Raw genomic sequence first — 24,895 nt, 5'->3', positions numbered from 1 at the left:
AATGTTGAATACAGTTGAACCTAAAATACTAAAGTACTCAACCTGATGAAACAAAAAACCCTGGTCTTTATAGGAAAAATAAACTTAGTATATATTATTTTAGATATTATGATAAGTTGCTTAGTACTTTAAGAACTACATATCATTTCTGTAATGCATTCTCTTTATGTCTTGCTATGGGGAATGAAGAATACAAGGGAAAAGAAAGTAAAATTCGAACATTTGCAAAATTTTAAGAACCAATCTGAGAAACCATTTTATTATCATTTAAGTTTGTTGGGGAAAGAGGTAGGAAAATATATGGATGAACTTGTTTGTTTACTAGATTCCATAGTGAATGGAACGGGATGACTGGTGTAAGTTACTTAGTCTGTAGTAACTTTCATTGTGAGCCAGTACCCTTGATGTAAGGGATTGGAAAATAATGTAAATTTTCTTCAAGTGGTAACACCATGTCTGTTGTTGATGGATTTGGTCAAGAATAAAGTGAAGACTGTTGAGGTTAAACCAAATGGATACGAAAAATAGGGTGTTTTACTATTAAGTTTTGTGTTGCTACAAGGCAGTTTAATAGTAATGTAGTTTAGTCAGGAAAAAATAAGATTGACAGTGCAACCTAAAACATGTAATTTAGTGGAATCATAGTCAAGTGAAAATTGTGTGATTGTATTTAGTGACAGGGTTTCTGGTTAAATGAAATAAGATATAGATTTTTGGATTTCCTAATCATGTTTCATTTCATGTAGGTCACTTCCTAATACAGGATATTTTAATGTCCTTCACCATTATCCTTCTTGGCACATTTTTAGTAGAAAAATTTTAAGCGAAAGTTTCAGAAAATATTTGGGATGACAGCACTAGAGTTAAGCAGATTCTGGAGTTGTACTATTATGCTTTTAAAAAGAGTGCTGCTCTGGCCCTGGCCTTTATGGCTCAGTTGGTTGGGCATTGTCCCATGCACTGAGAGGTTGCTGGTTCCATACCCTGGAAGGGCACATGCCTAGGTTTTGGGTTCAGTCCCCAGAGTGATCAATGTTTCTCTCTCTCTCTCTCTTCCTCTCTCTCTAAAATCAACAAAAACATATTTAAAGTTTAAGCTTTTTATATTACATGGATTACTTGACTAAACTATTATTTAGATATTTTTACTATAGCCATACCTCAGAAGCCTCTGAAACAAAGAGAACTCGGTAGAAAATTAAAGATATGCCTGGTCATTATGTTTTCACTTCTTTTCCTCCAGTCTTTCTATATGATTAATTCCTAGTTTTGATTCCATTAATCCTTTTTATAACAATCTAGCCCCCCCAGTCACTGTATCATATTACCCTGTTTTATTAGCTTAACATTGTCTGAAATTTCCTTGTTCATAAGACCAGAATCTCTTTCCTTTGATTTCCTAGGACCTAGAACAGGGTCTGGTACATAGTTGGTCTTCAGTAATTAACTCTGTCACAAACAAAACAAAACAAAAAAGGACTCTGTAAGGAATAAGATACATATCTGGAGTAACATGCCACTTGGAGTCTGGGAATAGGCAAGGTGAGACTCAGCTTTTGATTATTTACTTAGAGAATTATTTACTTGGTGGTGTTGGTATGGTTAATTTAGGGTGACTAGTTGTGATTTCATATAGAAATGTTTCTCTGGGAACTCTTATTTTAAAAACAAACTTTTGTCCAGATGTACACACATGCTCTAAATCCTATCTACCTAAAATGCAATAGAGTTAACAAAATGGACAAAAATATGAGAAAATACATCCATGGTCAGTTTTTTAGTATTTAGCTTTATTTCCTAATCTCTTTAGAGATCAAGGAATTTATTGAAAGTCATTTGTATGCCATTGGTTGAAATGAAAAGGAGAACTTCCAAGTCCTTATTTTCCAGTGTATTTTTTTGATTTATGATTTATGAATGAACATCACTGTGTAGCGGATATAGTCACTTTAACTGATATAAGCAATATTTGGCTTGTTTGAGTTATCTGAGAGTAGTTGGAGATCAAATATTTCTTATAGTAAATTAGTGATTTAATTCTGATCTTGAAATGCCAACATGGTAAGTGTAGAAAGGGCTTTATTTTTACTTATCTATTGCTTTACATATTTTAAAGCAGTTAAACAATGTTTTAAGATGCGAATGAAAGCCTTTTTATTTAGGGAATTTATACATTATTTATCTTTATAAAATAAATTTCCACTTAGAGCTTATTCATTAGAAAAAATATTGGCTTAATATAGTTCTTTTGGATGGCTGTAAGGGCTTTTCTTTTTTAACTGTGGCTATTATGTTTAAATGAACAGATTTTGAAAAATGGTTCTTATTATAGTTCTGTCTTTACCACTGGAAGTTTTCTCTCTCCCTGCATATTTTTGTGAAAATCACCCACAAATCTATGTGACCCAGAGATTTTGGTGGTTAGAAATTGAAAATCTTAAATACACTAAATATTTTAGTAATAAAAGGACCCATAACCTTTTTTTTTTTTTAGCGTGGCCAATAAGTTTATTATTGTCTGTATATGAAAAATCATCATAGAAAATTGTGGTTGGTTTATTAGCTCTCAGCAGCTCATTCCTGAGCTCTGAGGAAGTTTGCCTTCTTTCTTCTGAGCTACCCAGTCTTTCTTCTGCTGCTAGTTTGGTTTTGTGTTAGACATAAAAATAATCAAAGTGCAGATATTTTCTAGCTTTATTTATGACCTTTTTTAAGAAGGAAAAGGCAAATCTGTACAGTGAGTTCTAAATGCATGGTGTTAACAAACAGCCCGTGGGATTTCAACAATACTAATTACTTAATGGTTATTAGTTCATATTAAAATATTTCAGTTGTTAATTCAATCCTAGGGCCCCTTAAATGTAGTACTCGCTTCTGTTTTCAACTGATTTGTTTATTGATAATGTGCCAGGCATTGTAGTTGGCCTGGGGATTCAGAGATGAAGTAGTCCCATGTCCTCAAAATAAACTTCCAGTCTTTCCATATTCTCTGGCATCTAAGTTGTTTTTATTTCCCGGAATTAGGTAATGTGCTTTTATTAAATACTTGTAATTTGGTTTTGTAACATATCAAGAAAGGCCTTTCTAATAATCTAGATCATTTGGAAGCTGTGATATTAAGAAGCCAAGAAAGTTTTTAACAGAACTGAAAATCCTTTTAGTTAAATGTGGGGAAGGTGCTCCTCTCCCCACAGGTTAGGACTTTTTGTTTCCTAAGCCTAGAAATGTCTGAGGTCCCCTGCATCCTCTCTCTGTTCTCACATCCCCTAGCTTCTCAACCCGAATGTTTTCCTTTGTCATCCAGGGCTCTTGTCCCTTTCTGTCAAAAGGGCCTCTGTCTTGCTTATCTTTTATCTCTAGTCCTTAGGACTAAACATAATACAGGCACTCAATATGAAATGAATAAATGAATCTTACCAGGAGCAATTTCTGAGCCTCATCTCCTGCACTTTTCCTTTATTGCTTTTCTGTCTCCAGTAATAATGTAACTGTATGATTGTAGGAGTCATGCCTAAATTTTCATCCCTATCATTTTTGTGCTTAGCCCAGTGTCTGGTAAATAGTAGATGTTCAATAAATATTTATTAGAGAAGCCTGTGTAGGTTGGGGTGGGGACAGCCTGGCTGTAACTTTTGGTCTCCTTCCCATTGTAGCAGCAGTAGAATGGGAAGGAAGGAGGAGCTAGCATGAACCTTGGCCCAACATTGTCTCAGCCTACAGCGGGCAATTAACAGACAGCAGCTGGTATCCAGAATTGATGTAATAAAGTATTTTGCTATTATTTCTTACACAGGTGTTTTAGAATCATGTTCACTAACACTCACACCCTTCCTTTAGGTCAAGACAGCCCTCTACCATGTATTTAGTGCTATGGTAGAGTGTAGGTAGAATGCTATCCCGCAGAAGAGGGTACTTGACCTGGCTTCAGAGGGTGTATGATGTATGAGGGGACAGTCTGGAAAAGTTTCTTGAAGTATCTTAACACATCCGAATAGAATCTTCAAGGATGAGTGGTTGACCAGAGAGGAAATGCTAGACTAGTGGAGGGCAAGGTGGGAAAGCTGAAGCAGCAGGAGAGGAGGCTGAACAAGTATACAGGGGCCAAATCAAGAAAGATCTGCTTTTGGGTTTTTGTCCTAAGGCATGGAGAGCCATGGGAGGTTATTAAATTTGTGGGGGGTTTTCTGTTTTTAAATATTATCAATGCTCTGGAGCAGGGGTGGGGAACATCCAGCCCGCAGGCCATATATGGCCGTCGAAATCATTTGGTCTGGCCCTGCCAAGGCAACTGCAGGCGGGACTTGGAAAATCTAGGAGCTGTTTTCATAGCTAATTTTATTTTATTATTATTTATTTATTTTTATTTTATTTTTTAAAAATATTGTTGAAAGTATTACAGATGTCCCCCCTTTCCCCCCCATTGATCCCCTTCACCCCTAATTGTTTTAAAAATATATATTTCCATTGATTTCAGAGAGAGGAAGGGAGAGATAGAAACAGCAATGATGAGAGTCACCGATTCACCGCCTCCTGCATGCCCGCTACTGGGGATCGAGCCTGCAGCCCTGGCATGTGCCCGTCCCGGGAATCAAACCCTGACCTCCCGGTTCATAGGTTGACACTCAACCACTGAGCCATGCCAACCAGGCATAGCTAATTTTAAATTGATAATTTTGTATGGCCCAAGAATGATGTTATAAATATCCAAATGGCCCTTGGCAGAAAAAAGTTTCTCTACCCCTGCTGTAGAGAGCAGATTGGAGGTGGACAATTTTGGAAAACGGGCAGAAAGGTTTGGAAACTGTTGCTGTTATCCAGATGAGAAATGATAAGGCAGAACCAATGAACATAGTGCAAACTGGGAACATTTGCAAGAGAGTTGGGGGTAGAACTCGGTTTTGTTTTATGCATTGTATTTATCTTCTCCCAGTCTGGGGCCTTGTCTTTTCACTTGTGTTGTCTTTTGGTATATGGTTTTTAAAGTTAATACTGTTGAGTTTATAAATATTTCCTTTGTGTTGTACTCTTTGTACTCTTTATGTATTGTTTAAGAAATCCTTCCCCACCTTGAGTTCATAGAGATGTACTCTTGTTTTATGATTTTGTTTTTTCTTAAAAGTTTTTAAATTTTACTTTTCATATTTAGTTTTTAAGCCACCTGGAGTTTGGTATATTATATGGTGAAGATCTAATTTTTGTTCTATATTGATAAGCCATTTTCCTAGTGTCATTCTTTGAATCTTCTGTCCTTTCCGCGCTAATCTGTAGTCCTTCTGTTATATGCCAAATTCCTGTATAGGCTTGGTCCTGTGTTGAGGATCTTATTCTGTTTCACTGCCTGCCCCTTTACCAATACCTCATATTTTATTTGTGCATGTGTGTGTTTTTAATATTTATGTATTTATTTTGACTGGTGGGTTTTTTGTTTGTTTTTAGTGTTACAGACTTTATTCTCCCCCCATTATTCAACTGTTGGCTTTATTTTATTTTTTAATTAAATTTATTGTGGGTGACATTGGTTAATAGGCTCATACAGGTTTCATGTATAGATTTCTGTGATACAAGATTTGTATATTGCACTGTGTGCCCACCACCCAAAGTTAAATCATGTTCCATCACCATATATTAGGCCCAGTACCTCATATTTTAATTACTGTAGCTTTATAAGTATAAAGTTTTTTATTTTACACCTTGCTGAGCAGTCACAAGTATACACGTGTTTCCGTGTCCCAATGTTGCTGACCGGTCATGAGATAACTCGTGTCTGCACTTATATTAATTGAAGTAATTTTAAACACCTTGCTGACCGGTTACAACAGAAAAGTAGTCAGCCACACAGGCAAGTTCTGGCTTGAAATAGCTGGTCAGCAAGGTGTTAAGCACATTTAATGTGTGTGTTCACACCAGTAATTTTTTGAATGGATATTGTACACTTTATTGTTGAGGAACATATGTAAAGGCTTTCTTGATTTCTTTTGGAGCATTTTTTAAAAGCTATAATTCACATACCATAGAATTCATTCCTTTATAGTGTACATTTCTGTGGTTTCATCACTACAAAAAGAGATTCTATATCCATTAACAGTCACCCTCCACTTCTCCCTCCTCCAGCCCCTTGCAGCCTCTAATCTTCTGTCTCTACAGATTTTCCTATCCTGGACATTTCATATAAATGGAAATATACAATATGTAGCCTTTTGTGAGAGCATTCTTATTTAAATTGAGTAAAATTGATAGATTAGCAGGGCATTCTGTAGGGATATATTACAGTGTCTTTTAGAAAATATGACAAAAATTCTGTGCTTTAATAGCGGGGAGAAAAAGAGCAAATACCACCAATATTTATTTCTGCTTTGTTTTTATTGTTTAAGCATCAAATCCACATTTTATTTCTCTTTCACTTACTGAAGAGAGTGACCACTTTTATGCTTTTGCTTTAGTTCCTTAATGAGCAAATGTTTTGTAGCAAATCCTGTTATAGAAAAGTATCTTATGTTCACACCTCTTGAGTTTATTATATATAGACAGAGTGAGAACACTTTGATTTGGATGCATGTTGTTGTCAGTAATTGTATAAAAGTGACATGATTTGCTTTATGTCTTATGGATAAGTGAGTACAATCATGTGAAAATATAAAGGGAATATATTCTCTCCTGAATTATTATTTTTTAAATATATTTTTATTGATTTCAGAGAGAGGAAAGGAGAGGGAGGGAGAGAGAGAGAGAAACATCAATGATGAGAGAGTCATTGATCGGCTGCCTCCTGCATGCTCCCCGTTGGGGATCGAGCCTGCAACCCGGGAATGTGCCCTGACCAGGAATTGAACCGTGATCTCCTGGATCATAGGTAGATGCTCAAGCACTGAGCCACTCTGGCTGGGCCTGAATTATTTTTAAAGCTAACAGATTTTCCACTTTAACACAGAAATTAGTCAGCAGCTTAGAGTTCTTTTTAAAAGGGTACCTTGGAAAGTACCTTTAATTCAAGATACCCAGATAAGGTTTACTAATATAGAACATTTATTTAACATACTAAAATACTATAAGCCCTTTGTGTCATTTGGAGACTTGATATTTTATTAGAATAATTGCTGAAAAATTAAATATGTTTTCCCTAAATCATAGCATTAACCTTTCTAAGAGTTAGCCTCAACCAGAATGTAGTAAACCCCTTTAAATGATTCAAAAGTTTGACCAGCAGCCTTTTCAAACCTTGTAATTTTGACATCCTCAAATTTTCATTTAAAAATAAGGAAACTAAAAATTTGTTTAGTACCTCTAGAGTTAATATCATTGTATAATGGCCTCAAAGTCTCAGAAGTCCAAGCATTTGCATTACTATGGAAATTTAACAAATTTGGGGGAAGAAAATGCTCAAATTTTAGTCAGAAATAATTAGCTTCTATACCACTGTGGTTAAAACTTTTATGGATAGCTGTAACTACCAACAGTATAACACTTGGATGCTGTTAAAAGTACTTTCTTTTGTTTGTGGGTAAAATAGTAAATCTTGCAATCTGATACGGTTTTTGTTCTCTCAAAGGATAAAATCACCTGAAGACAAATGGAACAACTACTTGCATTTGTAATTTTGTTTGTATTTCCTTGACAAAAATTTCCAAGCAGGATCCATTTTGTTTGAAAGATTGACATAGAGTTGTGTAGTCACTGTACCAAATTCAGTTCTTGCTCTTTGTCTGTAGTAGAGCTGGATTAGATGCTATCAATGCTAGCTGCTTTTAGTGAATAAAAGGTAAACGTTGCTCATTTCCTTTTTGGTACTCTAGAGACGTGGTCATGTTCTTAGAACCAAGTGGTTCATTTTTTTCCCCATAGTCCCCACTCTCACCCACGGTTTTTTTTATTGTTGTTAAAATGTAGAAAAGCTTGCTCTCTTTTTAGTGAAATTTGCATCCTGTTCATACTTAATAGCAGTTAGTGTTTGCTGATTTTTAAATGTGTTTAGGCTCTTTAAAAATATTCATCTCGCCTGGCTGGTGTAGCTTAGTGGTTGAGTGTCAACCCATGAACTAAAAGGTCACAGTTTGATTCCCGGTCAGGGCACATGCCTGGGTTGCAGGCTCTATCCCCAGTGGGGGGCTTGCAGGAGGCAGCCGATCAATGACACTTTCTCATCGTTGATGTTTCTCTCTTTCTCCCTCTCTCTGAAATCAGTAAAAAAACACATTAAAATATATATATATATTCATCGTGTGTGTGTGTGTGTGTGTGTGTGTGTGAGAGAGAGAGAGAGAGAGAGAGAGAGAGAGAGAGAGAGAGAGAGAGAGTGAGAGTCAGCTCCAACTCCGGGTTACCCTATGAATGAGTGATGTCCCCAGTGTACTGACCTGAATAGCCCTGCTCAGCTCCGGCAGACTCACTCCTGTGGCTTCTTTTATGGAGTCAATCCATCTCAAATTTGGTCTTCCTCTTTTCCTGCTGCCTTCTATTTTCCCAAGCAGTATTGTCTTTTCCAAAGAACCATGCCTTCTCATGGTGTGCCCAAAGTAGGACAGCTTCAGTTTTGTCATTTTTGCCCCCAGTGATATTTAGGCTTAATTTCCTCTAGGACCCACTTGGTCATCTTTCTGAGGGTCCGGGGAATCCATAGAGCTCTCCTCAACACCATATTTCACATAATTCCTATCAGCCTTCTTCACTGTTCATCTTTCACATTCATACATAATAATTTGGAATACAAGGGTATGGGTGGCCTTGGCCTTAGTCTGTAATGACACATCATTGCTCTTGGTAATCTTTCCCAATTCTTCCATTGCTGCCAGCCCTTCCATGTCTCAGCCTTTTCTTGACTTCTTGGGTCCTTACTTTCATAAAGAATGAATGACTTACCATTTTAAATAGGTATAATAAAATAGAATAACATACCTCTCTTTTTAAAAAATAATTAAAAAAATTTTTTTAATTGATTTTTAGATAGAAAGAGGTAGAGAAACATCAATTTGTTGTCCCACTTATTTATGCGTTCATTGGTTGATTCTTGTATGTGCCCTGACTGGGAATTGAACCCACAACCTTGGTATATCAGGAGGATGCTCTAACCAACTGAGCTACCTGTCCAGGGCTCTATTCTTTTTATAACAATATGCTGGTGTTATTACATTACTAACGATTAAATAATTTTTAAATTGTGAAGGCCAAATGGGCAATACAGATTACTGTGATCATATAATTAGATTAAAATCTGAATAGATCACAGTACCACAAAGAAAGGAGTCTCTTTTAAAACTCTGGCATTAGAGGATTTTAGCATTGTTCCTAAGCATTGTTTCCAAGTTTTTACTTTATAGAGGTTCTGGTTTCATTCTTGATAACCTGTGTACTGAAAATAATGGACCAATTTTTTTTTAATTTAAATCATCCCTGACCAGTGTGGCTCAGTTGGTTGGATGTTGTCCCATGCACCAAAAAGGTTGCTGTTCAATTCCTGGTCAGGGCACATGCCGGGGTTTGGGGCTCAATCCGTGGTGGGGAGTGTGCAGGAGGCAGCCCATCGGTGTTTTGCTGTTCCATTGATGTTTCTCTTTCCTTCTTCCTGCCTCTCTAAGGAAAAAAGTTAACTCCCCCCCCCCCACTTTTTGTGTGTGTAGATTTTGGGGGGAAAATAATAAAATGAAAATCTTCCTTGATGCTGTCATCAAGAAATCTTCATATTCAGCCCTGGCCAGTGTGGCTCAGTTAAGCGTTGTCCCATGTACCCAAAGGCTGCCTGTTAGATTCCTAGTCAGGACACATATACAGGTTGTGGGTTTGATCCCCTGTTGGGGTTTGCGCAAGAGCCAACTGGTCAATGTTTTTCTCTCTCTCTCTCTAAAAAAAAAAATCAAACATTTTTTAAAAGAAGTCTTCATATTCAGTCATTAAATATGAGTCACAGTTTAAGTTTTTTGGGGGTGTATGTATTAAATTGATTTTAACATAGGATCTGATTTTCAAACAGTAAGTGATCATTCAGTTAGAAATCAGTATGTTAATATATTTGATAGCTTTATCTTGTCATACCTCAAAGAATATATACTTAAGCTTTCCTTTATTTATTAAATTTAGATGTTTTTGCTTTAAAACAAAGTGACCCTCTAATTTTTCAGTAGTGTGTCTTAAAATTTTCTTTATAAATGTTTCATCACAGAAATCTTCAAACAGTAAAAACACCAGGTTTTCAAGAAGCAGCATAGCTGGTTCATTACTGTAGATTGTGTGCATGCATTTTATTCTTGTTACTATAGAAACACAGACTGTGGATTTATCATAAACCATGAGAAATGTTCCTTGCAACAGTTCACAAAAAGAAATATCTGAATCCCTTGTTTATCCCGGGGTAAAGGAAGACCACCCTTTTCCTCTATATTGTGGAAATCACATTATATTCTATTATTTTTCTTTAGCTGTAAAAATTCTAATGTTGATATAGTAAGTATGCTTGTGTGTGTGTGTGTGTGTGTGTGTATGTATTTTAGTATGAATATAATGAAGAGGTTTGGAAAATAAAGATTGATGTTCTTGCCCTGGCCATTGTGGCTCAGGGCACATACCCAGGTTGCAGGTTCAGTCCTCAGGGAGCATGTGAGAGGCAACTGATCGATGTTGACTCTCACATCAATGTGCCTCTCTCTCTCCTTTCCTCTCTCTTCTCTCTCTAAAATCAGTAAAAGCATGTCCTTTGTGTGAGGATTTTTTTAAAAAATTACAAAGATTGATGTTCATGTCAATTCAGTGACTGAAAATTTTATGTTGAGATCTTTCACATTCTGAATTTCAGATTTACAGTATTAATCACACTAGGATTGTAAATAGATATGCTTATGTGCAGTTTTTTAATATCTTCGGGGTTTTTTTGTTCGGTTTATAGACTCTCCCTGGAAGTTTGACTTCATGCCATTCTTTTCGTGCTTTAAACCTTGAGGGGAAGGTTAGCCCAGAACTAAGGAGAATCTCAGTCGTTAGTGGTGAGGTAAGCAGTTATCAGTCAGATTTTGCCAAGGATAGTACCTGAGGAGACTAGAACTGCATTTATAGTCTCTTGCATTCTCCATGGAAAGATCCTCAACAACTCTTTAAAGTATTTCATTTATATGTAATAACTCCCTTAAGTTTACATAGTTCAGTTTAAAAGATTCATTAAACCTCTTCTCTGAGCGTTGACTGGGTTCTTGGAGCACATGGATGAAAAAAATTACATCCTGCTCTTAAGAAAACCACATAAACAGGTTGTTTCATGATTAATTCTAAGAGGCCTGTGTAGTGTATCTTAGTAACACAGAGGAAAGTTACTCAGACTAGCCTCCAGTTTAAGTTACTGCTTCTTGGAGATGACTTTTTGAGCTCAAAAGGTGGTTAAAGGTTAAACCCAAAAAAATGTGTAAAAGGGCATATTAAGCATCGGATATAACATTAGTGGAAGCACAGTGGTACAAAATTATAGTGTGTACAGTAATGCCCAGTAATTTAACATTACTAGTGTACAGAACTGACTTTTGAGGTTAGAGATATAGATAGAGACCTTTCTTGGAGGGCCTTATACTTTGACTTTCTCTAGGAATCATTGAAAAATTTTAATAAGGAAAGTGTTGTGGTTAGATTTATGAATTAAGTAACCTAGGAATGTATTTAAAGGGTAGACGGGTCTGAAAACAGAAATAGGCAATTTGTATGACATCTTAGAATGATTTCTGATTTCAAGAAGCTTGAATAATGATATCAACATGAGGAATTTTGATGTATAATAAAATATAAAGTTTTATTGAGAAGAGACTGGTGTTAAACATAGAAAAATAAGTATATACAGTATAGCATGTAATTCTTTAAAATAGGATCCAGCAGTATGTATGGTCTACCAAAGAGAGTTGTTCATTTTGAGAATTTATTGAACTGACTTAAACTATACATTTAACATATCGTGAATACTTAATTGATATTTATAGCTTTAAGCTGTTCATCTGAACCACCTGACATGCTGCTGCTTTTTTTTTTTTTTTTTTTTAATATTCTGTTTCTAAAATGTCACTTAAGGATTCCATAAACTTTTCTGTTATCACTCCCCTCATGAGTAAGTTGGTAAATAAACAAAGAGCCTTAAATTTTTAGTTGATAATTATCAACTGTTTTCCTTTAAAACTATTTATAGACAGCTTCAACAAAATTAAGAAAAAAAGTATTTATTGATTTATTTGTCTTTAAAAAAAAACTAGAGACTGGTCTGAGAAAGAATTTGTCATAAATTGTTTGCCTGTGGTGGGTTCATTTACTTGGAAGTACATGTTAGAATGGATAGAAGACTAGTATCATTATGTGGTCTCTCCCACCAAATTGTTAACTCTGAGGAGTGGGATTGAGCAAGTGGGAAGTAGGAAGTGCGAATGTTTTTGTTTGTGTTGCTATTTACATACTTAGGGATTGTAGGAAATAAGCTTACCTAACAAGCCAGTGCTGTGGAACAGGGTGGCTGTGTTTGAGCCCTCCACTTGCAAGATGTCTGCCTGTGGGCAAGTTACTTAATCATGCTGGCCTTCACTTTTCATTTGTAAAATGGGGGTAGCAATAGGATTTCCTCAAAGGGATGGTCTGAGGAGTAAAGTAATATAACCGATGTGAAGCATTTAGGATAGTATTGACACATAGTAAGTCCTCAAATGTTATCCATTATTATTATTATTACTTTAGTAATACGAAAAAAATAAAACTTACCTTCTTTATCAGGGATTTATTGAGGACAAAGGTGTGAGAATATTTGGAGGCCTGTACTGAGTGGCTTTTAAATCAGTGGGTTAAAAACACCTAACTTCTACACCCTACCTGTCTTTCATGATCTGAATGCTTCCCTTTCCTAGTAAACATTGTTCTTCTCAAATGTCTTTTATAATTATAATGGTAACACATTAGTTTAATTCTTAGTCATCTTTTTTTCTCACTATTATTTTATGAGTCTTGCTGATAAAATCTTATCTAGTTTGTTATACTATTGTAAATGCCTTTAGGTCAGAGTTCAAGTTTTTCACAAGTTCTGGTGCTCAACATTGCACTCTACAATAGCCAACAGGTATTGAGCTCTAACTATACCAGGCACTGTTGCAGTATTGCTCATGGATTAACTCTTAATTCTTAAAACAACACAAGGTAAACAGAAAATTATAAGTATCTACAGTTTCTTGATAAGGAAACTGAGATTTAGGGAGATTAAGTTGCCTAAAGTTGTATAGCTGACAAGCCTTGGATCTGGGTTTTGAATCTGTCAGTTTGATTCTGAGCCTATGCTCACTAGAGAGCCCCTTAATTCTGTGAGGTCTTAACTACGATGTCAATCAGTATGTCTACTCTTTGGAGGCTGGCTGCCAAACTCCAGTAATTATAAAAATCACTGTAAAGGAATTTCATTATAGTCCTAAAATAGCTTTTTAAAAAAAAATGATCAAAACTACTTTCTTGATTGCGTGATTATTTGGAAGGATAATATGAAAACCTGTGGCTATATTCATGCTTAGACTTCCTTGAAAATATAACAGTATGGAGCATTTGGCTTAGCTGGTCAGAATATGGTGTCAAGATTTCATGCAGGCTTTACCACTTTACCTTAGTCAGATTATTTGTTTTCCCAACTTTTTACTTTTCACATTTTCAAAACTTTAAGAAAGGTAAAAGAATATTAGAGTCCACACTTGGATTAGCCAGTTTTAACATTATGCCTTCTTTGTTTTACTCTAGGTATATGTACTTTTAAATCCTAAACCATTTGAAAGTTGTGAATCCCATGACACTTTAAATATTTCAGCATGGCTCTCCTAAGAATAAGGACATGCTCTTATATAAACAGAACACTATTATCATACCCTTGAAAATTAATAGCTGTATTTAATAGCCAGTTCATATTTAAAATTCTCAGTTTCCTCCAAAATACATATTTTTAACCTATGGGTGTGTGTTTAAATCCAGGATTTAATCACAGTTTGTGCGTTGAATTTGGTAGTCTCAATCTTGTTTTTAAAAATTCAGAATAGTCTTTCCACCTTTGGTTTTTGAAGAGCTCAGGCCAGTTGTCTGAGAGAATGTTTTATATTTTGGATTTGTCTGATTGTTTTCTTGTTTTGAGATTCTGTTTACCTCTGTATAATTTGGGAGGCTAATCTGGAAGCTGATCTTGTATCTGGCAGGAATGAGAACCAAAAACATAGGTCGCATCTTGTTAAATGTCAATATTTAACTTGCCTTCAAGTTGGAAGTTGGAAGAACTTTTGCATTCCACCTGTATAATTTGCCCCATGTGTATTTACAGAATTTTAGAGCATACCCTTCTTGCGTCTGTGAGCTATATACATCTTTGCCAAGGGTCAAAATAGGGTAATGTTTCAATTCTTAAACTATATATGAAGAAATAATTTCTAATGCAGCATTATCAATATTGTATGCTGGTTAGGATCACAGACTCTGAAACCAGACTGCCTTGATTGAAGCCCAGCTCTATCATTTAAGGACTAGTCTTGCTCGTTTAAGCAAGTCCTTTAACCTCTCTGTTCTCTATTGCCCCATCTATAATGGGAACTAATATTAATATCTACTAGAAGGTTGTTGGGAAGATTAAATGTAGTATTGTATGTAAAGCATTTAGAATGGTTCCTGGAATATACTAAGCATGATTTTTAAAAAAATGTTTTAGCCCTGCTGGGCATGGCTCAGCGCTTGAGCGTCGACCTAGGATCCAGGCGATCGGGGTTCGATTCCTGGTCAGGGCACATGCCCGAGTTGCAGGCTCAATCCTCAGTCAGGGGCGTGCAGGAGGCGGCCTGTCAATGACTCTCATTACTGATGTTTCTATCTCTCTCTGCCTCTCCTTTTCTATCTATGAAATCAGTAAAGATATATTTAAAAAAAAAAAAATTTTTTTTTAATGTTTTTATTGATTTCAGAGTGAGGAAGGGAGAGGGACAGAGAGATAGAAACATCAGTGATGAGAGTCATTGATCGGCTGCCTCCTGCACGCCCCCTAATAGGGTTTGAGCCTGAAACCCAGGCATGTGCCCTGACTGGGAATCAAACTGTGACCTCCTGGTTCTTAGGTCCACACTCAACCACTGAGCCCTCTCCCCAGGCTAAGCATGACATAAGTGTTGTTGATGGTTATTATAGAATAGTTGTTATTTTGGCAGTGACCAAAGAATAAAGTACATGAACAAAAGCAATGAATCCTCTCAGAACTCCTAGCTGAGTGCCGTGGCTGGTGTGGCTCAGTTGGTTGAGCATCATCCTGTGAATAGAAAGGTAGCCATTTGATCCCTGGTCGGGGTGGGTGTGGAAGGCAATCAGTCGATGTTTTTCTCACATTGATGTTTCTCTCACATTGATATTTCTCTCTCTCTGACTCTCTCTCCCTTCCTCTCTCTCTAAAAAATAAAAATCAATTAAAAAACGTACTTTTTAAAAACCTATAGCTGAGGGAAGTGGAAGTGGTATAGCGGTAAAAATAATGGACCGTAGAGTCATATATGCTTAGATTCAAATCCTGATTCTGCCCCCTTTGCTTTGTGGTTTAAGCAAGCTACCTAATCCCTCTGAAACTCAGTTTCGTTTACCTGTGTACCAGGAGTTACAATACCTATCTTACAGAGTTGTTATAAGAATTAAATGAGAAATGTATAAAGTGCTTGGTCCGAGTAGGTGCTAAAAAAATGAGCTTGCTCTCTGACACCTCCACCCCCTTATCCACTGTAGAGCAGTATGGGCAGTTTGATTTTTTGTATGCTTTCACATGCATTTGTTTGAAATTTTAGAACTTCTAAAATTGTTTCCATTTGCTCACAGGAGAATAAACAGCAGTTGTTTAATTGTATATACCTTTAAAAGTGTATTATTGGCTTTCCCCCCCTTTTCCTTTTTCTGTTTTGGGTTACTTACCTAACTATGTTAAATCCTACTAGAATCAAGGTGGTAGACATTACTATTATGATTTTTTAATTTTATTGATTTTTAGAGAGAAAGAGAGAGAGGGAGAGAGAGAAACATTGATCGATTGCCTCCTGCATGCGCTCTGACTGGTGATCCAACCCCCAACCTTGGTATTTGCACTGACCAGGAATCGAACCGGCAGCCACCTTTTGGTATACTGGACATTGCTCCAACCAACTGAGCCACACCGGCCAGGGTGAGATGGTAGACATTATTAGTCAGCCACAGAATTGAACTGAGCTGTAGCCTTAGAATCCTTCTTCATAGTATCCCACGTAGCTATAATCAGTTTATAAGACTTTATACAGTAGTGAAATCCTCTCTTCCTTAGAGCTTTCTAGAAGAAATGTTTATGGAATTATCAAAATACCATCCGGACTGTCCATTAATCCTCTGTCTCAAGATGTAGGCTCTTCAAACCATATGAAAAAGCAGAGTGGCCTTAGAGCATTTCCTAACAGATGCTTCTCTGTATTATAACATTCTTACGTAACATGGTCATCTTTAGACATCATCTAGATGGGGTGTAACAATTCTAAGAGTATAATGCAATGACTCAAAAAAGAGTGTACATCAGAATCAACTGGAATGTGGTCTTAAAATACTCATGCTTTAGCCCTGGCCAGTCTGGCTCAGTTGGTTGGGCTTCATCCTGTGCACTGAAAGGTCAGGAGTTCAATTCTCAGTCAGGGCACATACCCAGGTTGCAGGTTTGATCCTCGGTTGGGGTGCTTATGGGAGGCAACTGATCTATGTTTCTCTCTCACATTGATGTTTCTCTCCATCTCTCTCTAAGAAAAAAATCAGTAAAAATATATTTTTAAAAATACTCATGTCTAGGTCTCACCTCAGATTTATTAAATTAGATTTATCAGCACATAGACTTTGACATATGCAATTTGTAAAAGTATCCCAGATGATCTGATATATACACTACTGATTAAAAACAAATACTGGCAAGAACATAGAGAATCAGACATCTTTATACACTATTGGTATGAATGTAAATTGCTATAGTACAAACTATAGAACAGTTTTGCAGTATCTCAGAATTTCAAATCTTTCCCGTATATGCACAAAAATACAGTTTTAAGTTTCCTGTAGACCTGTTTATAATATCAAACAATTGTGAACAACTAAATGATTGTCAGTACACAATTGGTTAAATACATTATGGTAGATACCACGGTTGTTTACTATGCAAGCATTTAAAGAATGAAGTATTGTGAAAATTACACATGCTGATGTAGAAAGATATATAGGCTATATTAAGTTGAATAAGCAAGTCACAGAATAAACCCTATTTGTAAAATTTTATATGTAAGTATATGAAGGAAAGATTTGGAAGAATACCCAGGAAGGTGTTTACAGTAGTTATTCATAACAGAAGAATAGGGATGATGGAGAGGTGAGCAATAGGCATTAAAGGGTGAGCAATACTTCCAATAAGATTTTATTATTTTGTAATAACAAAAGAACCACTGGACAGAACATGAATGATTTAAAGGAAGCTTTGTGGAACCTAATTTATATGTATCTGGACTGCTTATATTGCAAATACCAGGTTTAACATAAGAAATAAAACCTCTAACTTAGGAAACAGAAAACTATTTTGCATGTTTGCAAAGAGGATAAAAATTGTTACTAAAGTTATTGTGAAGGTAATGGAGAGTTTTCAGCATATAAGAATTTAAAATAAAGTGTATGTCCCATGTCACAATTATATTGGCTACCTGTTTTAAAAATATTTAGTGTCTCTTCATATCTGGATACGAAAATTGGATTCAGAATCATTTAGTTTAATCCTTTTTCAATTGATTAGCTTTTAGCTTGTGAAGATACTAACACCTTTTAATCTCCTCTTTTAAAATTCAGGCCCGATGAGAGAAAGGGAAAGTTAAGGATGCTGGAGCAGAACAATGGATTTCTCTTTCTCTTTCATGCAAGGGATCATGGGAAACACAATTCAGCAACCACCTCAACTCATTGACTCCGTCAACATCCGTCAGGAGGATGCCTTTGATAACAACAGTGACATTGTTGAAGATGGTGGCCATACACCATACGAAGCTACCTTGCAGCAAGGCTTTCAGTACCCACCTACAACAGAAGATCTTCCTTCACTCACAAATGGCTATCCACCATCAATCAGCATGTATGAAACTCAAACCAAATACCCGTCTTATAATCAGTATCCCAATGGGTCAGCCAATGGCTTCGGTGCAGTTAGAAACTTTAGCCCCACTGACTATTACCATTCAGAAATTCCAAACACAAGACCACATGAAATTCTGGAAAAACCTTCTCCTCCACAGCTACCACCTCCTCCTTCGGTACCACAAACTGTGATTCCAAAGAAGACTGGCTCACCTGAAATTAAACTAAAAATAACCAAAACTATCCAAAATGGCAGGGAATTATTTGAGTCTTCCCTCTGTGGAGACCTTTTAAATGAAGTACAGGCAAGTGAGCACACAAAGTCAAAGCATGAAAGTAGAAAAGAAAAAAGGAAAAAAAGCAACAAGCATGACTCATCTAGATCTGAAGAGCGCAAGTCACACAAAATCCCCAAATTAGAACCAGAGGAACAAAGTGTAAGTTGAAACATCTTTTTGAAAACTTTTGTATTATTTCACATTTCCTGGAAGTCCTAGAGATATTTTTCAGTTTTTAGTCTCTTTAAGTGTAAATATTTCTGATAACTTCTTCTAATTCCTAGCAAGGAGCTTAGGATATTATAATAGGTGCTGAGAAAATATTTATTGAATAAATGAATGGACATCATTAGAGTGAAGCAATATTTTAACACATGTGGCACTAAAACTTGCTTTTTATGTTTCTTTGTGTAATGCCTCACTTTACTTTTATTTGCTTCTAATAAACTTGTTTCTGAAGACGAAGAGTAAAGGCAAAGAGAAGATGGTTAATTATATCTTTTATTTTTTTAGACCAACTTTTGCCAGTAGATCCTAGATTTAGCACTACTAATGTGTTTGCTACAAAATAACCTGAAGTAATAGAGGAACTCTTTTGATTAAAGTCAGAGTTTGTTTTCATATATATTGATTAAAACTTCAGGTGCAGTTTTTATCAAAGGCATCCTTCTTAGGTAACTTAAGATGTATGCTGTTGAAATTTTTTTAAATCTTGCTTTTTAGTTAAGTAACTTAAAGCAGGGTTTAGACAACGCCCACATGTTGCATCTGGTAGATATGTTTCCTAGGACTTCTTAAATCTACAGGTTCCTCTCACCACTCTTTTTCTTACAATGTATTTATTAAAGAAACTGGATATTTCTCCTTCAGAGGGTCCCATATTCTGGATTTTGTTGATTGCGTCCTAATGGCATCATTTAACAAGTTCAGTCCCCTGTATTTCCTGTAAACTGGTAGTTAGGTCTAGACATTTGCTCTCATTTAAGTTTTTGGTTCATATTTATTCACACTCTTTGTTTTAGTAATCAGTGTCACACACCAGTGGAAAGAACCATGGTAACACCTAATCTTGTGATCCCTCATGTGGCTTGGGCACCTTCAGGCATGATTTTTTTTTTCTACATTTACTTATTTTTTTTACCCCCCTCCATCCTTTCCCCTTTGGCAACCCATCAGCTTGTTCCCTGTATTTACTGGTCTATTTCTGCTTTGTTTTGTTTATACATTTTTGTGTGTTTTTTTAATAGTCTACATATATGTGAGGTCACATGGTATGTCTTTCTCTGTCCGACTTCTTTCACTGAGCATAATACCCTGTTGTCACAAATGGCAAGCTTTCATTCTTTTCTGTTACCGAATAATATTCGCGCGTGTGTGTGTGTGTGTGTGTGTGTGTGTGTACACACACACACACACACACTACATCTTCAGTCATCTTTGATGGACATCAAGATCGCTTTCATACCTTGGCTATTACTAGTAATGCTGTAGTAAACATGGGAGTGCATATATCTTTTTGAATTAGTGTTTTTGTTTTCTTCAGTTAAATGCCCAGAAGTGGAATTGCGAGATTGTATGGCAGCACCATTTTTAATTTTTTGTGTAATCTCCATACTGTTTCCTATAATGGCTACACTAATTACAGTCCTACCAAAGGGCTTGTGCCCGGGCTCCCTTTCCTCCTCCTTCTCTCCAGCACTTGTTCATTGGTTTGTTGATTCATTGATGACAGCCATTCTGATAGGTATGAGGGGATATTGTGGTTTTAATTTGCATTTCCCTGATGACTAGTAATGTTGAGCATCTTTTCATATGTCTGTTCGCCATCTGTATGTCCTCTTTAGAAAAATATCTATTCAGATCATCTGCCCATTTTTTAATTGAATTATTTGGTTTTGTTTGTTTTTTTGGGGGGGGTATTAAGTTATATGAGTTCTTTATATACTTTGGATGTTAACCCCTTATCGGATGTATCAATTTCAAATATCGTCTCCCATTCAGTAAGTTGTCTTTTCATTTTGATGATGGTTTCCTTCACTGTGCAGAAACATTTTAGTTTGATATAGTCCCATTTGTTTATTTTTTTCTTTTGTTTCCTTTGCTCAAGGATTTATATTTCAAAATATATTGGTAAGAATAATGTCTAAGAGTTAACTGCCTATGTTTTCCTCTAGGAGTTTTTAATATCTGAGGTTTCAGTATGAATTTCTTAATAATAATAATAGGCGTGTAATAAATCAATTACAGCTTGAATGAAGAGTTTTTAGTTAGTATTCTAATACATGATATGAATTGAAGATGCTTTCTAGATATTGATTTGGGAAGAAACGAATATCTATTTATTTTTTGACAGTTGTCTGCTTTTACATCTGGTATGCCTAAGTTAATTTTATTTTCTGTTCAAATAAATGTTTACTTCTTACCAGCTCACTTTTTCCTTGATAGCTGGATTCCAGTACTTCATACAACTCAAATGTGATCTTTTTCTGGAGTAAAGATCACAGTGATTCTACACTTTAACAAGTTCGAATGTGGTATTTCAATATGTGGGGTTTTTTCCTATAGTTTTCTTATTTACTCATTTAACAGATCAATTGTGTGCCAGACACTTAGAATTAAAAGTAGGGCAATGAATGAAGAGTAAAGATGCCTGCTTTTTGTGTGCTTCTATTCTAGTATGTACATTTCTAAGTTCAGATAGTGTTAAGTACTGTGAAGAAAATGAAACCAGGTAATAAGATAAAGAGTAATCAGGGACACTTTAGCTATTATGGTGCCTTAGTTTTGTAAGAACTGTAAAATGAAGGCTTTGGAACTAAGTGGTTTCTGAAATGCCTTTTAATTTCTTATGTCGTTTATTAAATGTCCCCCACAGAAATTACCTCACATAGTATCTTATACTGACTGTGTATTAAGTAAATGAATAAATAGGAGAGAAGTTAACTTTTTGTACTCCAGATACATTCACTGTAGCATTTCTTTCCTAAATCTGAAATGAAAAGGTATGTGATGCACTATGACCCTTGGGAATCACAAAATGCACAAAACCAAATTTGGTTTTAGCTCAGTTCCTGAGAACTGTCCTGCTGGCCCATCTTGCTTTTGCTGTAGAGAATCTGGCAAGTAGGAGATTATCTAATTTTATTTAATAGGTTAGACTTTTTGACTTTATTGATAAAATTAGTTAAAAATATATCTCAAAATAGAAATAGTGCTGGAAGCAATTAAAGGCAGGATAGCCAGGCTATTTTTCATATCTACTTTTTGCTTTATTGGAATCTAGGAAAAATTCAGTGCAAGGATTTCTAGTAATCACTCTGCAGTGAGATTTTAAAGCCATCTCTGTCTTTGTTGGATATCTGCTATGCTTTATAGCACTTAAACTCTCAGTCATCTATTATATCCAGGCATTAGAATGGTTAGATATAATTTAAGAGTTGTGGTTCATTTTCTTTTTTAGTAAATCATGTGAGGCATAAGTTAATATTTCATTATTTAGGATCCTACAATATCTTGAGGTTCAGGAATGTCAATTTGTAGGAATAAATGTAGAAAGTGGCATTGATTGCACTAAATATTACCAGAACTATAGCCTGAAAGTTGAGTTTTTTGGGAAAATTCAGGTTTTTTTCTTGTTTTTCTCCCTCTCCTCCCACACTCCTCTCCTCCCTGTGCTCCCGCTCCCTCCCCCTTCCTTTTTTCCCTCCCCCCCATCGTTCTCTCCCTTTTTCTTTTTCTCCCTTCCCTCCTCCCTTTTCTTTCAAAGAAGTGAAGAGCTAAGTTCTTATAAGTTGAATTTTGATTAATCAAAATTTTGTCACACATGGAAGACAGTGAGAAACTTAAGAAATGGGTGCCATAAAAGTTGTACTTTATTCTGACAACAGAACTTTAAAGCTAGAGCTCTCAAGGCTCTTGCTTGTTGTTAGTGTCCTGCTTTATCATGCTTTTACTAAGCTATACAGATGACTAGTGATGTGCACAAATTAATGTTTTGTAACCTTATATGTTTTTTAATTACATTTCCTTAACTAGAATATCTGTTTTGCTTCCTTCAGGACAGTGTTTTAAAATGTTTTAATTTTTGACACCTTTGTGCTTCCTGGTTGTCACTAGGGGCCCAAACCATTGGTATTTAGCATTATAAAGGGCCTAGGAGTGAAAGTGAAGTCCAAGTAAGGGAGCTGACACCACTGGATAGTTCCGTTCTCCCAGTACCTTAGGGAAGCATAATGAGAACTGTGTGCCTGGAGGAAAAGTTTGGCATGTTTTTCCTCAAGCTCATAGGTTTTTTTTTGAACAAAATCTCACTTTAAGATTTCACTCCCCCCCCCTCAGTATTTGATCTACAAATATTTCCTCCCAATTCTGAGCTGTTTGGCCTTCTGAAGAGTGGCTGTTATTTGGAACAACCTACATATATCTTCTCAACAATGAAAAAGTGTCCAAACATCTAGGCAGCAGGAGACCTGAGATCACTACTGAAACTGTATATTTTTTAAAGCTGCTTTAACAGTTTTTCCTCCCACCAAATTAGAAACATGTGGAAGTGTTTCTGCATTTCTTCCTCCTTGGCAGGTGTAATGCCTCAGGCATGTGAGTGAAGGCCCTGTTCAAACTTTGGTCTTCCACCAGCACCTCTGGGCTTTTCCACTAATGCTAGTCTCATTAACTCTTAGCTTGCCATTTCACTTATAAAAAGCCAAATAGCTGATTCAGCCCCATTAGCACTAATTTAGAGGTTATATTTGGTTCCCTAGCCTTAGAGTATTAGGTCTTAAAAGTCTTAGAACCTGTTCACGTGCAAAATGTTCTTCTTGTACAGATTTTTTAGTCTTTAAAACTATGGACTTAAGCAGTTATTCAGAAAGTTAAAAAAAAATGAACAATTTATTTTGCCTTTAAAATTTTCTTTTCACCTTAAATGTTGACATCAATTTTTTGCTCTTTTAGAAAATATGATTTTGCTTAATGTTTTGAAAATTATTAAGCAAAAAAGTTACCAAAAAAGGTATTTTCTGCCCTTACTTGATTTTAATCTCTTTTAAGCTTATCTATCCTTTGAACAACTAAAGGAAAATGGATTTCATACCCAAAATTACTGAACCTGTTGGCATTTTCTGACTCCTTATTTTTCTTGAGTTCTAAACATTTGATTTCTGTTGACCATTTTGTCTTAAAAACTTCTCTCAATTTTTGTTTGTGTTACTATGCTATCTCTTGGTTTATCCTCTTACCTTTCTTTTGAGCTCGTCAGAGATTTCTAAATGCCTCCTAGATAATTCCATTTTGCTTATGCATTAGTACGTTTTTCAATGTATATATTTCCTTTCTGTCATTGCAGCATCCTTATTTAACCTTTTTTTCCTCCTTTTAGTTATATAGTCTTGAAAGCTAGAATAAATCTTCTTCGGTCTCTTTCTCTACTTTGCCATTTGTTTTCTTTTAAAATGTAAAAAATTCTTTTAAATAATTTAAAAAATCTTTTAAAGTGTAAAAAAATTTAGTTCTAGGAAAGTGATTTTAATAGTGTTTCAATCCGGCCTGAAGGGAACACGAATGATTTGGAACAAAACAAAAAATCAAATAAAGATAAGACATTTGAGTAATTTAAAAGTTTTGAAGGCAATCCTGTCTTTAATCTAGAAAGGGAAAAAAGTTAATGGGGTTCAGACAGGTTCTTACAATAGTAGGATTCTGTTGTTTGGCAAAGATTAGTTATTCCTTATCTATCTGCCCTCAAAAAGAGTTATAGAGATTCCTTACACCCAGACATCAGGAAGATTCAACGTGAGGAGGATGACTCCCTTTCTTGGCTCCATACTGCTTCCTCAAGGGGCCCTGCCTTTCTGCTATAGCTTGAGAGTGAGAAGCTGAGGGGAAGGTGTAAGCTATATCTATAGACTGAAATGAAACTACCTAATGGGCCTATGCAAGCATGAACAGTATTTCTAAACTGCTTTGTTATTACACTAGTGATCAGGAAAAAACCTTTTTTCTTTTGAACATAGATATTTTTTTCCGTGCTCAATGAGTGTGTCCTATTAGATTAGATACTTATGGTACCACCACAGATGCATCTAACAAAGCTAATTTTGTTCCCATCAACAAGTTGTTAGTACCTTCTTTCACCTGGGCCATTTCCATTATTTTTATTAACCTCCTATTAAACATTCTGCTTCCCCTCTTGCTCCCTTCCAAAATGTTCTCCACATAACTGCTAATATGGTCTTTTAAAAACAAATTGGCATGTTACTTCCCTACCTCATCCTCTTCGGTGGTTTTTCACTGCACTGAAGATAAAACACTTGAACATGGCTCTCAAGGCCCTCGTAATGTAGCCTGCTTCTCCACTTTCATCTTGCACCCTCTCTCCTCCTTGGGGCAGTTGAGTCCGTTGTAATGGCCTTCTTGAAATTTCTACCTTTTTTTTAACCTCAGGGATCTCACACGTGCCACTTCTTTTTGGACTGTTCTTTCTCCCGCTTTCTACTAGACTAATTCCC

General features: G+C 35.9%; 1 protein-coding gene across 4 annotated transcripts in view; it reads left to right on the top strand.

Annotated features, from left to right (window-relative positions):
- NSD3 (nuclear receptor binding SET domain protein 3) overlaps positions 1 to 24,895 on the top strand; it is a 92,525-nt gene that overhangs the window by 9,892 nt on the left and 57,738 nt on the right. For all 4 annotated transcript variants that reach the window (XM_081127051.1, XM_081127052.1, XM_081127050.1 and 1 more), the window contains exon 2: positions 17,830 to 18,548. In XM_081127051.1, coding sequence (XP_080983177.1) covers positions 17,874 to 18,548 — 675 coding nt within the window. In that variant the 5' untranslated portion in view covers positions 17,830 to 17,873. The remainder of the gene's footprint in view (positions 1 to 17,829; positions 18,549 to 24,895) is intronic.

Source organism: Miniopterus schreibersii (genome assembly GCF_964146895.1).
Source record: "Miniopterus schreibersii genome assembly, chromosome: 2".
NCBI lineage: Eukaryota > Metazoa > Chordata > Mammalia > Chiroptera > Miniopteridae > Miniopterus > Miniopterus schreibersii.
Note: the sequence above shows the minus strand (reverse complement) of the source record. Positions and strands in the feature narration are given on the sequence as shown.